General features: G+C 37.5%; 1 protein-coding gene across 2 annotated transcripts in view; it reads left to right on the forward strand.

The window, feature by feature from the left end:
* The window catches only part of LOC149229075 (Pseudouridine synthase family protein), a 380,432-nt gene that overhangs the window by 69,632 nt on the left and 296,270 nt on the right, over positions 1-14,530 (forward strand). For both annotated transcript variants that reach the window (XM_089378450.1, XM_089378449.1), the window contains exon 7: positions 5,324-5,411. In XM_089378450.1, coding sequence (XP_089234576.1) covers positions 5,324-5,411 — 88 coding nt within the window. The remainder of the gene's footprint in view (positions 1-5,323; positions 5,412-14,530) is intronic.

Consider the following 14,530-nt stretch of genomic DNA (forward strand, 5'->3'; position numbering starts at 1 on the left):
TATAATTATGCTAATAGGGATATTTATACTTACTATCCAGCTAATAACTATTCATAATTAAGTTAAAATTCTAAAATTTTATTCTACAATAATCATGCCTATTATTATTATAATTAAAAAAATAATATATGAGTTAGACATAAATATTAAAAAAATCATGCAACAAAAATTGTAATTATAGAGAATCAACTCCACTCTACATGGAGATTTTGTCATGGCTTACTCATACCACAAACTCAAAAAATCATAACTCATGTTCATAAAGCATATTTTTTAATTAATGAATTTAATTAAAAGGTAGAATGAGATAACAGCTCTTAAAATAAATCTATCGCCATAAATATTCTAGAATATTTTGTGGAGTTTATATGATAAGCTATTTAACTACTTCTATAACAAACCTATGGGCAATCTAGGTCATAACATTAACTATGACTCTTCTAAGACTCGGACTCCTAACAAAACTTTAGTTAGTGTTATGACTCAAACACCCCCTTAACATGAAAAAGCACTTTTCATTTTTATTCCCCCTCCCGAATAGAAAACTTCAAGATCAAAGTTTTGTTGCCAAGAGTTAGAGTTAAAGATGTTAACAAAAACTTGGTAATGACTTAGCTACTCCTCTCTTGTCACAGATCTCCATACAGATGTAGTCAGACTCATATAGGCATGATTCCAAAGTTCCCTCGAAATTCCAGAATTCCTTAATTCCATTACATAATCATCCATGTCGAGCAAGCATATACCTTCCCCGCTCTCATGGAGGTCCATTTGTTCACAATAATAACTCATCATTGTGACTTTTTACGCCATCATCCTGTCGAATATTTTTCCTTTTACAAGCAAAAAAGTTAGCGGTAGGCTCTTAGCCTTGTCTCACTGAAACACTTGACCAAATGTGAGACTCAAAACCATACTTTCAGAAGCATTTTTCATATTTTCGTAACAAATACATATTGGTTTCAAAATTTAAATTTAGCTCAAGTTCTTCTAGAGCCAGTATTACGTATGTACTAAAACCAACTCAATAAAATACATAATAACTAAACTGCATATATCTTCGGTCATTGTGCTTCTTCTCGAGATTAACCAAGAGAATGCTCTGTAACCCTTAGCCTTGTCTCACTGAAACACTTGACCAAATGTGAGACTCAAAACCATACTTTCAGAAGCATTTTTCATATTTTCGTAACAAATACATATTGGTTTCAAAATTTAAATTTAGCTCAAGTTCTTCTAGAGCCAGTATTACGTATGTACTAAAACCAACTCAATAAAATACATAATAACTAAACTGCATATATCTTCGGTCATTGTGCTTCTTCTCGAGATTAACCAAGAGAATGCTCCGTAACTTACATAAGTCTACAAACACAAGATCTGGGTTTTCTAAAATTTTGCTGCCACAAATCTCGGCTTTGCAAGTCTTCACGCCTACGTCTTAAGAGTATCTATCTAATAGCAACACGGTATGCGGCCCCTGGTTTTTCTTCTAAATAGCCAAATAAAACTGTCAAGAAAATCGTCGAACCTCAAAAAATTCGTTTAAGTTCGCGTTGAGGTTCGTTGAGGTTCGATTAGGTTCGATGAGGTTCGGGTTCGACTTGAGGTTCGAATTTCAGGTTCGGCGAACCTGAACGAACTTCAATTTTTTTTTTTCAGGTTCGCCGAACCCTGTGACATAGATTTTTGTAACAACTTATCATCATAGGACTAGATTGAGGTTACATTAATATTCTTTGGAACATCAGTTTGTTGTTTCTGTTCTGAGTGGTCCCGATATGTAGCATGGTTGAGTTGTCTACTCTCATGATTCAAATGTCGATAGGGAAATTTTTTGGCTTGACTTTCCCTTATTAAGTGTGTGGAATTTTTTTTATTTACTTTGTGACGATGTTGTTGAGTTGGTTACAGAACCTTCACTTGGGGTGTTTATCATTTGAACTGCAACATCTAAGTGCGTCTTTTCTTCAACTAGTTTGCATTCTTCTTGAGTTATGATATTCACTGGATCAGTATTCGTTCCCTTATCTTCAACTTGGACCATTATCACTGGAGATTTCGAAACATCTTCTTGAGTAAATTGTTCTAACCTGTCTTTTAATACTTTCTTATCATCTTTAAGTTTCTTAATTTGAGTGAGTAGATTTTAATTATGGTTTCTCAGATGTAAAAGTTCTTTGTTTTCTGATTTATCAACCTTATTTTCAGTGTTTTGACTTTTAAGCTTTTCATCTTTTAGATCTCTGATTTGTTCTAAGAAATTTTTATTAAGGTTCTTTGAACGTAAATTTTCCTCTTCTTGTTCTGATAAGTGTTGCTTGAATTCCTTCTTTGTGACTTTAGTCTTCTTGTTTGTATCATTAATTTTTCAACGTGGTCCTTGAGGCAAGAAATTTCTTCGTCCTTTTCCATTACTTGTTTGTAATGAATATCTGCAAGATCTTCATATTCTTGTTGTAACACTTTCTTGTTTTGCCAAAGTTTGGCTATTCTGTCTTTCTTTTGATCTTTCAACTGCCATTTCTTGGTACATTGGATTACATTGTTTTGTAGGGGTGATAATGGGCGTTTATCTTGTAATTTGGATTCCGTTTTCTTCATTTCCTTATTAAAATCTGTATGTTGTTGCCTAATTGTTGCCATTAATTGTTTCATATCTCTTGCTAATGATTGTTTTTCTGTATCACTTAGACTTGGAATATAAAGATATCCATGAGGATACAAATATTATATATTAAATGTGTGAATAAGAATGATGATACGATGAGAGTGAGAACTGTGCTTATATACTATGCAGGCGCCGCTTCATGGAGAGACATGACTCTTGAACCTAATTACTAATTTAACTAATCATTATTAATTATTATAATTTACATTATTTCCTATATATTTATTCATAACACATATGCATATCAAGAAATGACAAAGGGAACGCAGTATTTTTGGAATGCATTTTGGTCCTAATTCAAGGAGAAATTGAAGGATAGCCCAAAGACTGTAATGGTTGTAGTCATTTTGATGGACCTTGATAAACTCTTTGGTTAGTTTCTGTCTGTTGTGATAGATTGTGTTTATGTTCATTGAATCCCCATTATTGTGGATTCTTAGCCATTATGTGGTAAAAGTTCTTTATGTATATTATATATAAGCTTCTATCCATTGTGACGAAAAATATTTTTTCCAAGGAAAACTTCGTGGGGAAACTGAAGCAGATATGCTTTGCTAAATTTGCTTGGTGTGATATATATATGAATGAACGAATTGAATGATAAAATACTTGTATTACAATGAGGGTCCCCATTTAAATATGTGTGAGGGGGTGCCTTGATACCTTTTACAAAATGTTGTCATTTTTTTTTTTCAATTATTTATTTCTCTTTCATTTTATTTTAATATATAGTTACCCTCATCTATGTATACATTTTGTTATTATTTTTCTTTTTATATCACATCGCTTTTCCCTTTAGAGATTCTTTCTCCTCAAAGCAATCTTGGATGAATTTTTCTTCCATTGTAAATAGGCGTCTTGATTCCGGTTTTGTTTTTGAATACTTACAAGCTGTTTTTTGATGATGAAGTTGTTGAAGGAAAGGTAACTAGGTTCAGTCTTCATAAATGTACTTTTGATATTTGTATTTATTCAAGAAATAAAATATTATTTTTATAATATATGTCAATGAGTTTCTTGCTCATTGAAAATAGGTCCAACACTATTTAAAGTGCTATAGGTGAGTCAAATAGTCAAAAGAATAAGTTGAAGACATTAAGGGCATGTTATACCTTGTATGTATATGTATTATGGTCAAGAGAACACCTCCAAGCAAAGTCACAAGTCTCCTCCTAGCAATGGCACCATCAATAAGCTCATTCAAGCTCTCTACTCCATCAAAGAACCATCCGAAGTCCACTCTACAAGTCGGCCTACAAGCAGCCAGACAAGTCGGCCTAAAGGACTGTCTAGTCGGCCTAAAGAGGAGGGACAAACCTCTATTTATAGAGGCTGTCCACTCCTCATAAAACACACAACAAGAGCTCTGAAATCAATGAAGAAGAAGGTAAGGAAAACGAAGTGAGAAGGTCTCCAAAGGCAGCAAAGTGAGAGGGTACACCACCGAAGTTTTGAAGGTTGTTCCAAGGACTACTACAGTCACACGTGTGGAAATCTGAGAGCTGTTCCTACGGCTAGGACAACAGTAAACCACAGTCACACATCCACCCTCGGTTGGGGCTGAAACTAGGCCTACAAGGCCTACTACTCTAGCGTGGAAGAAAGACCCTCAAGCGAAGAAGAAGGGCACTCAAACGAAGAAGGAAAAGAGGCTACAACAGTCACACGTGCAAGAATTTAGGGCTGCCAGACAGTCACTTCCAGTCTGCACCTACACTTTGAAGAAGGAGCTCATTTGGTTGGAGAGTGAAGGATCATCATAAGGGAAAGACACCTTCTCTAGAGCAAGTGCAACAAGGTTACTAAGAAGTTGAAAGAAGAACAAAGTGTCAGAGGAAGGAGGACGAAGTGCTGGAGTACATGGTGCAGAAAGGAGTGAAGACTTGACTTGTGCTTGGAGGATCTTATCGTCAGGGGTCTAGAGTGTGGCATTGATCAAAAGAAGCTTCAATAAGAGAAATTCACTAAAGGGTTTTCCTCTCAAGAGTAGAGAGGTTTTGGCCTTGGCAGAGAGGCAACATCTTGTCTTCTTGTTTTACGTTTTGGTAGCAGTTTGATGAAGTACACAGGCATGCACTAATAATAAGAAGAACAAGAATAAGCTAACAAGAAATGTTAAAAGACTCCACAAATTGTTATCAAGTAACGAAGAATCACACTACACTACTTTGCCCTAGATTCTTCAACAGAAGTCACTCTCATGCATATACTTTGTAGTTCTTTCCTTGCCATTTGAATTCCATGAATTATTCTTGTAGGTTTGTGGCATAGGTGCCCAACTGTATCAACCACTCCGCTCCTAATGCCATGTTTGTTCCACTAAGGGGTAAAGCATAATAGCCAAATCGTACTTTCAGATTTTGTATCTTTACAGAAACCTTATTGCATCGTCTGAATCCTTTGATTTATTGACCATCGACTGTTGTAACCATGAGACTTTATAGGGTATACAAAGTGATTTAATTGTCTGGTGAGAATATTATCCATGGAGTTGTGTGTTTTTAAAATCTGCTAAAATTGTGATATTTTACCCTTAATGCTTCCCTTGAATTTTGTGGTTTTTGTCTCCTTTTTTCCTATAATTTTTGTGGTTCTTGGCTCCTCTACACTAACTTTCCATATATATTCTAATCCTTAGATGCGACTATCCAGGTATATTGCTCTGTGCAAAATCAGAACTCGCGAAATCACAGCTTGCAACAGATTTTGCTGATGGCACCTCTCTTATCTGCAGTAACAGGTTTGTTACAGATTTCATTTTTGCTTTGCCAGTATATGTAGATTGCTGTGCTCATTGGATCTTTCCCCTTTGATATGCTTTTTGGAGTGCACAGAGTGGGATGTGCAACTAATGCATTAATCTCTTTAATGTCATTTGCTTCGTGGATGTTTTGGGATTCAACAGTGTGTTGTGAATGAAGAGGCAAGATTGCAGAAGCAGTTGAGCCTAAAAGGCTCTTCAGAATCTTATTCACTAAACATACCCTTTGTACATAAATTATTCATGCACTGAACAAAGCACAAATGCAGTGCTTGAGAAATCTCTGCAATGCAATCTTTTTGCTTCTCAGAAGCCCATTGCTTCTTATTATTAAGATAAAATTAAATGTTCCAGAATACAGGAACAGTTCTTGTTGTTGAGGCATCTTGTTCTTAACCGAGAGATAAACTGTTTATTTAAAGTGAAGCCTGAAGGTAAATCTTTGTTTCCTTTTCTATACGTAGTATGTACCCTTTCCTTAATTTTGAACTATTCGGTTAGCTTAGTTTGGCAATCATGTGGCATTTCCTAGTGGTCTAAACTCCAAAGTCCTACTCTTCCAAATCTCACTACGTCTTCATTTTATTATATGATATACTTATGCTGCCAAAGGAAGAAGGTCCATCAAAGACTTCTTAGAAAGCCCTGCAGTTGGTAAAATTAATTTGTATGACTACACATTATTTTGTTCAGAGCCTCTTTTATCTTAGTTAGCCATGTCTACTATGATCTGGTTTCTTGCCCACAAACCCTGATAACATTGGGGTGTGTTAGCAATAATTCTCGCACTTAAGAAATGGAGCCCAAAATTGGGTGCAAGGTTAAAGGTAAATATACTGTCCCAGACAGATAAAATTTTAAGAACTTTGGAACACTATAATGTTCCTTTTTTTTTTACTTAGGGTTTCCAGAAAAATGCTTTAGAAAATATTGCCAAAAAATTTCTTGATAGAAATAGCACATTTATGTACAAGAAATATCGACACAAAATAAACCCTGAAACCAAATACACAAGAAATAGCCACAAACTTGGCTAGATTCAACCTTATTATATTATTATGAAAACCTGTTACAATAGCAGCAATGGCTGACAATAGCTCCTCGAATCACTGGAGATGCAGCATAAATTGGAGATTTGTGTGATCCCCACTCCAATGTACAGATCTGCTCCAGACCTGATTCACAAATGATTCTGACGACACTCCGTGAGATTTATGGCTCAAGCCTCCTTGATAGTGGGTTGGGTTTTCATCGAATCCACACAAGGAAACCCGATGGTTTTCGTCCTAGGGCTTACTGAAGCTGAGAACTACGTTCCTAAAACCTATCCATAAAAGAATACTCAAATCCAAAATATCCCAAAAGATTTGCTTCCCCTCCTTTTAAAGATCTAATGGATCCATCTCCAACCTTCTAGAAGCACTTTATTGTATTATTTTATTTCCATTCTCGGAGATTCTCCCCTTTATATAAGTGACTTATAATTTATTTTATTTAAGTCACTTTCCCTTTTTTGGCCTTTTTCTCTAATTAAACAATTTCCCCTCTTTTATTTAATCAAGTGACTAATTAAAGTCACTTTTAATCCTAGGAAATTATTAATTCGTCAGCGTGCTTCTTCCAACCACTAGAAGTCAATTCTCACCATCCCATCCTGTAGATTTCTTCATTCCGGTTCCAACGAGCTATTACACAGGTGTTTTTCCAAATAATCCCCTCCAAACGACACCTTTAGTATTTTTTTATTAAGTTATGTTGATAATAACCCCGTTTTACGGGATTCACCAAAATGCAATGGAACCAAGAACAAACTGTGCGAAACAACCCTTGATGATGAAGTACAACAATCAAACTTATTCAGACCCCTCCAAAACCCTTTGGGCCCACTGATGATGTAATCTTACTCTTATGACCTCGCTGTCACACACCCTGGAAATCCGTCCTAACTGCTTCACAAGGGAAACTAAAAATGTGGACATTACAAATCGTCCCACCCCAAGATTGCTTGCCCTCAAGCAATCCACATCTGTGAACTGTAGAGGCATTTGTACATTGATACTAGGATCCCATATAAACCATCGTGTCGCATGCCTCTGCGTCATCCAATCATGTATGGATCCCTTTGTTAAAATTTGGGTACCAGAGGACAAGTGGTTCCTTAAGGCTTTGATCTTTGGTCTAAGGAAAAGTGTCCAAATTTATTTGTACTTTTCTCCTAAAGTGACTTTATAAGTGGTAAAGTCAATTTAATTTAAAAGTGACTTTATAAGTGGTAAAGTTACATTTTAATTTGAAGATGACTTTATTAAAATCAATGGAGAATTAGAAAGTGAAAAAGTGACTATGGAAATAAAAGGCTAAGTGGGTCTTTATTTAATTGTGGGTGAGTTAAAAAATAGAAAGTGAGAATTAAATGCATATTTATTCTCATCCCTAGATTTGAATGAATCTCAGCCATTAGATCTTAGGGTAACCCAAAAGGTCATTTAGAGAGTAAAGGAGAAGAGAAGTGAAATAGATCAATTCATTTTTTCATGAGCATTTGAGAGAAAGAGAGGAGAGAGCAAGGAGAAAATTTCTGAGCAGTGAGGAAGTGAAAGAGAGCAGCAAGAAGACATTTCAACAAATCTGGACAATAACATTTATTGACATGCATCCCAAGGCAAAACCGTACAGTAGGAGAAAGACACAAAAATCAAGGAAGAGGGGCAACAACAAAGGCATGAATTTCGAGGCAGTTGTACTGCTGAAATCTGTGTGGTCCGTACATCAAATTTTGGGCATGTTTTTTGAGGCAAGCTGTACAACATTTAATGTTTTATTGCTAGAAAAATTTCTGTTTTGGTTGTTTGCTGATTGGCACGATTTTCGAGGCGGAGTTCCAACACATAAATCAAGATAAGTTGTAATTTGTGGTTGTTGGAATTTTTACTGTATATTTTAGTTTCTCTGTAAAATCATTTTCAGAAATAAAGAAGAGCTCTCAAACTGGTTTTCCCCAAGAGTTGTAGGGGGTTTTTCCAGGGTCACATTGACCAAAAATCACTATGTTATTTTCTGTGTGGCTGTCATAATTTTGCTTGTTTTATTTTTGCAATTTCAGTAGTTGTAAAATTTCTAAGTTTGTGTTTTCAGAAAAATATTGTCATTTCCCGATTTTAGAATTTTTATCATGCTTGGATTTAAAACTAAATGCATGGAGTGATAAGAGAAACTGATAACTGGAGTGGGGGTTGAAATTTCTTCATGGTATCAGAGCTTGATTGGCTGAAAAGTGCAGTTTGGGACAACAAAGTGAAAATTACAGCACGCTAATTTTTACATAGAAAACATAAACCTTTACTACAGATTTGAAAATTTCAGTTTGGTAGGATAATGAAACATGTCTTTGGGTTTGAGAGTTGAAGATAGGTTGGATGGGAAGAACAACTACAATGCATGGAAGGAGAGAATCCAGAGCATCTTTGAGGAAGCAGAAGTCTGGGGCATTATGGTAAATACCACATAGAACCCAATAACATTACCTGTTGACCCTGTACAGTTGGCAAAGTTTAACAAAAAGAATGCAAAGACAAAAAGATTGATTCTGGAAAGAATCAAAGATCATGTCATTCCTCACGTGAGAGGAAAGACTTATGCACATGAGATGTGGATAGCCTTGACCAGTCTTTATCATAACTCAAATGAAAACAGAAAAATGGTCTTAAAGGAGAAACTAAAGGCCATTAAAATGGCTAAGACTGATAGTGCTACAACATACCTCACAAAGATCACTTTAGTGAGAGATGAGTTGGCAGCCGTAGATGAGATCATTGCACCCATTGAGTTGGTGAGGATTGCTTTGAATGGTCTTCCCAAGACTTGGGAGAATTTTGTGGATGGCATTGTTGCACGGGAAAACCTTCTTGACTGGGAGAGGTTGTTGGATGATTGCATTCAGAATGAGATCAGAAATAACTATCTTGGGGCAACCAAACAAGTGGAGGAGGATGACAATGAGTGTAGTATACCTAGGGGGGATAATATGGGGTACAGAAGGAGTTACCCAAGGGAATAATGTAATAATGGGATGGGCCATAGTAATAAATAAGGTGGTTAACCCGTATCATGTAAGGGACCACAAGTAGTTAGCAATAATGTAATAAGCCCATGGTATTAGATAGATAGTATTGAGGGAACCATGGTAATGACCCATGGTATTGTATGTATGAGACCTATATAGAGGCTAGAGACTCCCCAGTGAGAGATGTGAAGGAATATTGTATGAACAGGCATATGGCTTGTGGGGTGTTCTCCTTCTTTAAGGAGTGAAGGTATGGTGTTGCCCTACCTTAAGGGTTTGATCAATAAAGAAGCATTTCTATATTCAAATCTCGTTATTTCTTGGGTTTATTTCTATTATCATATATTTTTGGATCAGATTTATAACAAGTGGTATCAGAGCACTTTCTTGGGCAAAGTGGAATTTTTTATTTTTATTTTTATTATTTTGTAGGAATTTTTTGGGTCGGCGAGTTTGCAGCTCAGATCTGTATGTTTTGGTGCAAAATATGTAGAATCTAATTGCAGATTTGGATTGTTTGTGAAAAAATACCCAAGTTCAAAAAAAAATCGGCCGAATCGGAGTCCGAATGAAGGAGATATAATTGATCTAAAAATCAGTGGTGTTGTAGACATTTTTCAGGGCGGCGGGGTTGCAGATCAAATCTGTAAGTTTTGGTGCAAAATCTGCAAAATCTAATTGCAGATCTGGATGGTTCGTGAAAAAATACCCAATTTCAAAAAAAAAATTGGCTTAATCGGAGTTCGGATGAAGGAGATATCGCTGATTTAAAAATCAGTGGTTTTTCGGGGCGGCGAGTTTGCGTCGCAGATCTGTATGTTCTGGTGCAAAATCTGCAGAATCTAATTGCAAATCTGGATTGTTGGTGAAAAAATACCCAAGTTAAAAAAAAAAAATCAGTCGAATCGGAGTCCGGATGAGGGAGATATCGCTGATTTAAAATCAAAGCTTTTTCATAATTTTTTTGTGATGGCGGGACAGTTGTAGTGTGAATCGGAAATTCCAGTGCCTAGATCGGGATTTCTACCACATGGGAAGATGCAAAATGGTTGTTCCATTTTCGAAAACAAGTCATAATAAAGATTCTGAACAATATTGACTAAACTGCAACCATTTTAAATTTTTGCCAAGTGATTTTTTTCATGCCGTCTAGCAAGATGTTTTTTACAGGGAAAGATAATGGCCCTACTATTGAAGAATTCATAGAAAAAGAAAAGTCATTATGGTCAAAAAATTGGAAAAGTTTCCTAGGGCTTGGTATGAAAGATGAGGCTGCCAGATGGTGGTTCTCACTTGACCGCAAACAGTTGTCCAAACTTTCAGATGAAGAATTTGAAAGAGTCCTTTTAGACAAATGGTCTCATGCTAGAAAACAGGAGAATGAGACATGTAAGGGGTTATTTTCTATTGGTATTTTCTTATTGCAGATTCATGGATTCATTCAGAAAGAGAAGATTGTTGTGTCTATAAATCCTAGTTGTCAGCATAATTTTATCAATGTTAATTTGGCAAAAAAATTGCAAGTTCCAGCAAAACAGATTGAAAACATACAGGTTGATAATGAGGATGTTCAAGTTTATAAAGATTTGAAAATTTCTATGGACAAGTATGTATTGCATTCTGATTTTTATGCTTCAGATATGGCTAATGAGGATGTTGTTTTGGGATACCCTTGGATGGAATCGGTGGGTACTATAAATATTATTGTGCAGAAAAAATTCCTGAAGTTCTGGTATAAAAAGAAGAAAATTACATTACAAGATATTTCCATCAATAAACAGGTAGAGTCTAAGGACGCTGAAGCAGAAGATGTTCCGGGGATTGACATATCAAATGATGAGCCATTGATGGTTGACAACCAAACACAAACATCAAACCAGGTACCAGAAAAACAGGTAGAGTCCAAGGAGGCTGAAGCAGAAAATGTTACATCGGATGAGGACTCAGTGGTTGAAGTAATATTGGAAGATAAGAAACAATAGCAAGCACCACAACATGTACTAGATACCAATCAGGCTCCATTAGGTGGTGAATTAAAGAAAGATACACCGTCAGCATATCACCACCCACATCACCCAGCAAGAAAACAACCAACAAGATGGCAACAAATTAGCTACAAGGACAACAACCCCCACATGACATATAGAGAGGGGCGACGATCCACCTACTACTACACACAGAAGAGTCGCGAGGGTCAGCTTCTATCTCAAGCGAGCGAGGCACCAGCAAGATCGAGAGTTCACCTTTCTCTGGGATGGCTAGATGCATGTGCATAGTACCAATGGACTAGTCTTTTGAGTAGATCTTATTATTTGTGTTCTTGCCATGTTTTGGGGACGAAACATGTTAAGTGGGGTGGAATGTAGTATACTTAGGGGGGATAATATGGGGTACAGAGGGAGGTACCCAAGGGAATAATGTAATAATGGGATGGGCCATAATAATAAATAAGATGGTTAACCCGTATCATGTAAGGGACCACAAGTAGTTAGCAATAATGTAATAAGCCCATGGAATTAGATAGATGGTATTGAGGGAACGATGGTAATAACCCATGGTATTGTATTTATGAGGCCTATATAGAGGCTAGAGACTCCCTATTGAGAGATGTGAAGGAATATTGTCTGAACAGGCATATGGCTTGGGGAGTGTTCTCCTTTCTTAAGGAGTGAATGTATGGTGTTGCCCTACTTTAAGGGTTTGATCAATAAATAAGCATTTCTATATTCAAATCTCGTTATTTCTTGGATTTATTTCTATTATCATATATTTTTGGATCAGATCTATAACAATGAGGCATTGTTGGCAAGAGGCAAGAAGGGCAGAGCAAAGAAGCAAGCTTCCAACAATGGAGGCAAAAGAAAAGGTAAAGGCAAACAACAGAACAAGGAGAAGGACTATTCCAAAGTCAAACGTTGGAATTGTCAAAAGTTGGGACACTATGCTGTTGTGTGTCCGGAGAAGAAGAACAAGAAAGGGAGAGACAAACCCATGGCAGCTTCTACAAGATAGAGAGCTTCTCCGAGAGCTTTGATCGGGAGTTTGGATTCATAGCTTGTGAGGCCACTAGTGCAGGATCATTTGCCATACAGGTTTAGAGGGAGTGTGCACTCCCTGCTACTAGCAGAGCATCTTCTAGCATTTGCTATGTTGACAGTGGCGTTGTTAGGGTCCAACCCTAACCCCCTTATTTATGTAATAGGGTCGAGTCATAGTTATAGTTAGTTAAAGAGTCAATAAAGCCCATATTAATAATTGTAAGTTAGTTAAGGGAACCATGGTACTGACCCATGGTATTGCATGTATAAATCCTATATAAAGGATAGAGACTCCCCATTGAGGAGCGTCGTGTCTTATTTTGTAATCAAGCCCTGCTCTATTAGAGGTTGCCCCCTCGAAGAGGCAAGTGAACATTGCTTTCATCTCTGAATAATAAAATACATGCTGTTATTTCTCATTTTGTTCTGTGTTCTGGGTTGTGTTTCTTCGTATATTTGGTATTCTGGCATCTTCTCGCAGGTCAAGAGCATAACAAGTGGTATCAGAGCGCTTTCCAGGGCTGGTGGTATCTCCATTTTTAGCAGATTTTTTTTGGCTAGAGACGTGTTCCGACGTCTTTAAACCACGGGATCTGTCGTTGAGCGCATAAACTTGCGGATTTGGGGAGGCATGCACGCAGGAAATACAAGAGGTGGTCACGCTTGTTGGACTCCCTTGTAACCCCTGTGGGTACCCCTTCGAGTAGTAGCGCATTAGACAGAACCGCGCACGGACTGTCTTCCACATACCCTCGGGATATATAGGAAGCCCCCTAGGCTCACCTGAAACCTCGCCGTAGATAAACTGTCGGCCGTCTTGCTGCTATAGTACACCGAGAACACCACTCGGGGAGATTACTCGTGCATACGATAGCGTAGTCGGGTAGTATGGCTAAGGGTACAATTGATCCTCCTTAGTGCCCTGAAAGATTGGGCCGAGTACTACTGTTGGACCCTTATGTATATTGCGATTTGTAGCACCTGACACTCCTTGAGACCATAGTTCCCTCATCTCTCTGAAGATCACCTATTATCTTCTTTGCCAGGTCAGATCTCGCAGTTGGGGTTTTGTCGCCATCGCAAAAATTAGATCCACTAGTTCAGGGTCTACTGCCACAGTACCATTCAGATCTAGCAGCTGGGGTTCTGTAGCTACCGTAATCCAACTCACATTCAGTAGTTGAGGGTTTCGCAGACAGATCTGACCATTTGTGCAGGGAAGCTTGTGGCTCCTATACCTTGGGGCGATTATCGCAGGACATTGGGCAGGATTAACTTTTCTAGAAATTGGCCACTGCAGTATTGATAAGCAGAGAGTAAAACTCTCAGGACGCTTATTAGAGACTTAGCCCATAAGAATCAGGACGATGCGCTGAGCGTGGTGGTACCATTCACTTGTCAGCCTCAATTTTCGGGTGGTCCCAATTTTTTTCAAGTGAAGACAAGTGAACTAGATCTGTGTATGGTAGAAACCAGAGCTCAAGCCATGGCCCATGAGAAGATTGAGGGCATTGAAAAAAATTTGGGTTGGTTAATGGATCAGATGAAGACATTAACAGTCACAGTCACAAAGGGCAAGTCAGTGTTACAATTGGAGGCATATGGTTTTAATGAAGACCTTGAAGGAGAATCTAGCCATCATCTTCACTTCCATGGAAATCACCAACATTCCCACCCTCGACCACCCAAGCTGGACATGTACAAATTTGATGGCTCTAATTTGGCAATATGGGTAGCACAAATGGAACAATATTTCACTCTGAATCACATCGTAGATGATGAAACTAAACTACGTGTGGGAGGCCTTTACTTGGACCAAGAAAGATGGCAATGGTGGCAGTGGCATCAGAAATGCTATCCAAGGACAATTACTTGGCAGGTGTTCACAAAATCCATTTGTGACCACTTTGACCATGAATCTAATTTTTTGGGTTGTCTTACTAAGCTCAGACAGACAGACACAGTAAACAACTATATTACAGCCCTTGAGACATTGG

This window comes from Pinus tabuliformis, chromosome J (genome assembly GCF_031772625.1).
Source record: "Pinus tabuliformis cultivar Carrire ecotype Pingquan chromosome J, CPIR1, whole genome shotgun sequence".
NCBI classification, from domain to species: domain Eukaryota; kingdom Viridiplantae; phylum Streptophyta; class Pinopsida; order Pinales; family Pinaceae; genus Pinus; species Pinus tabuliformis.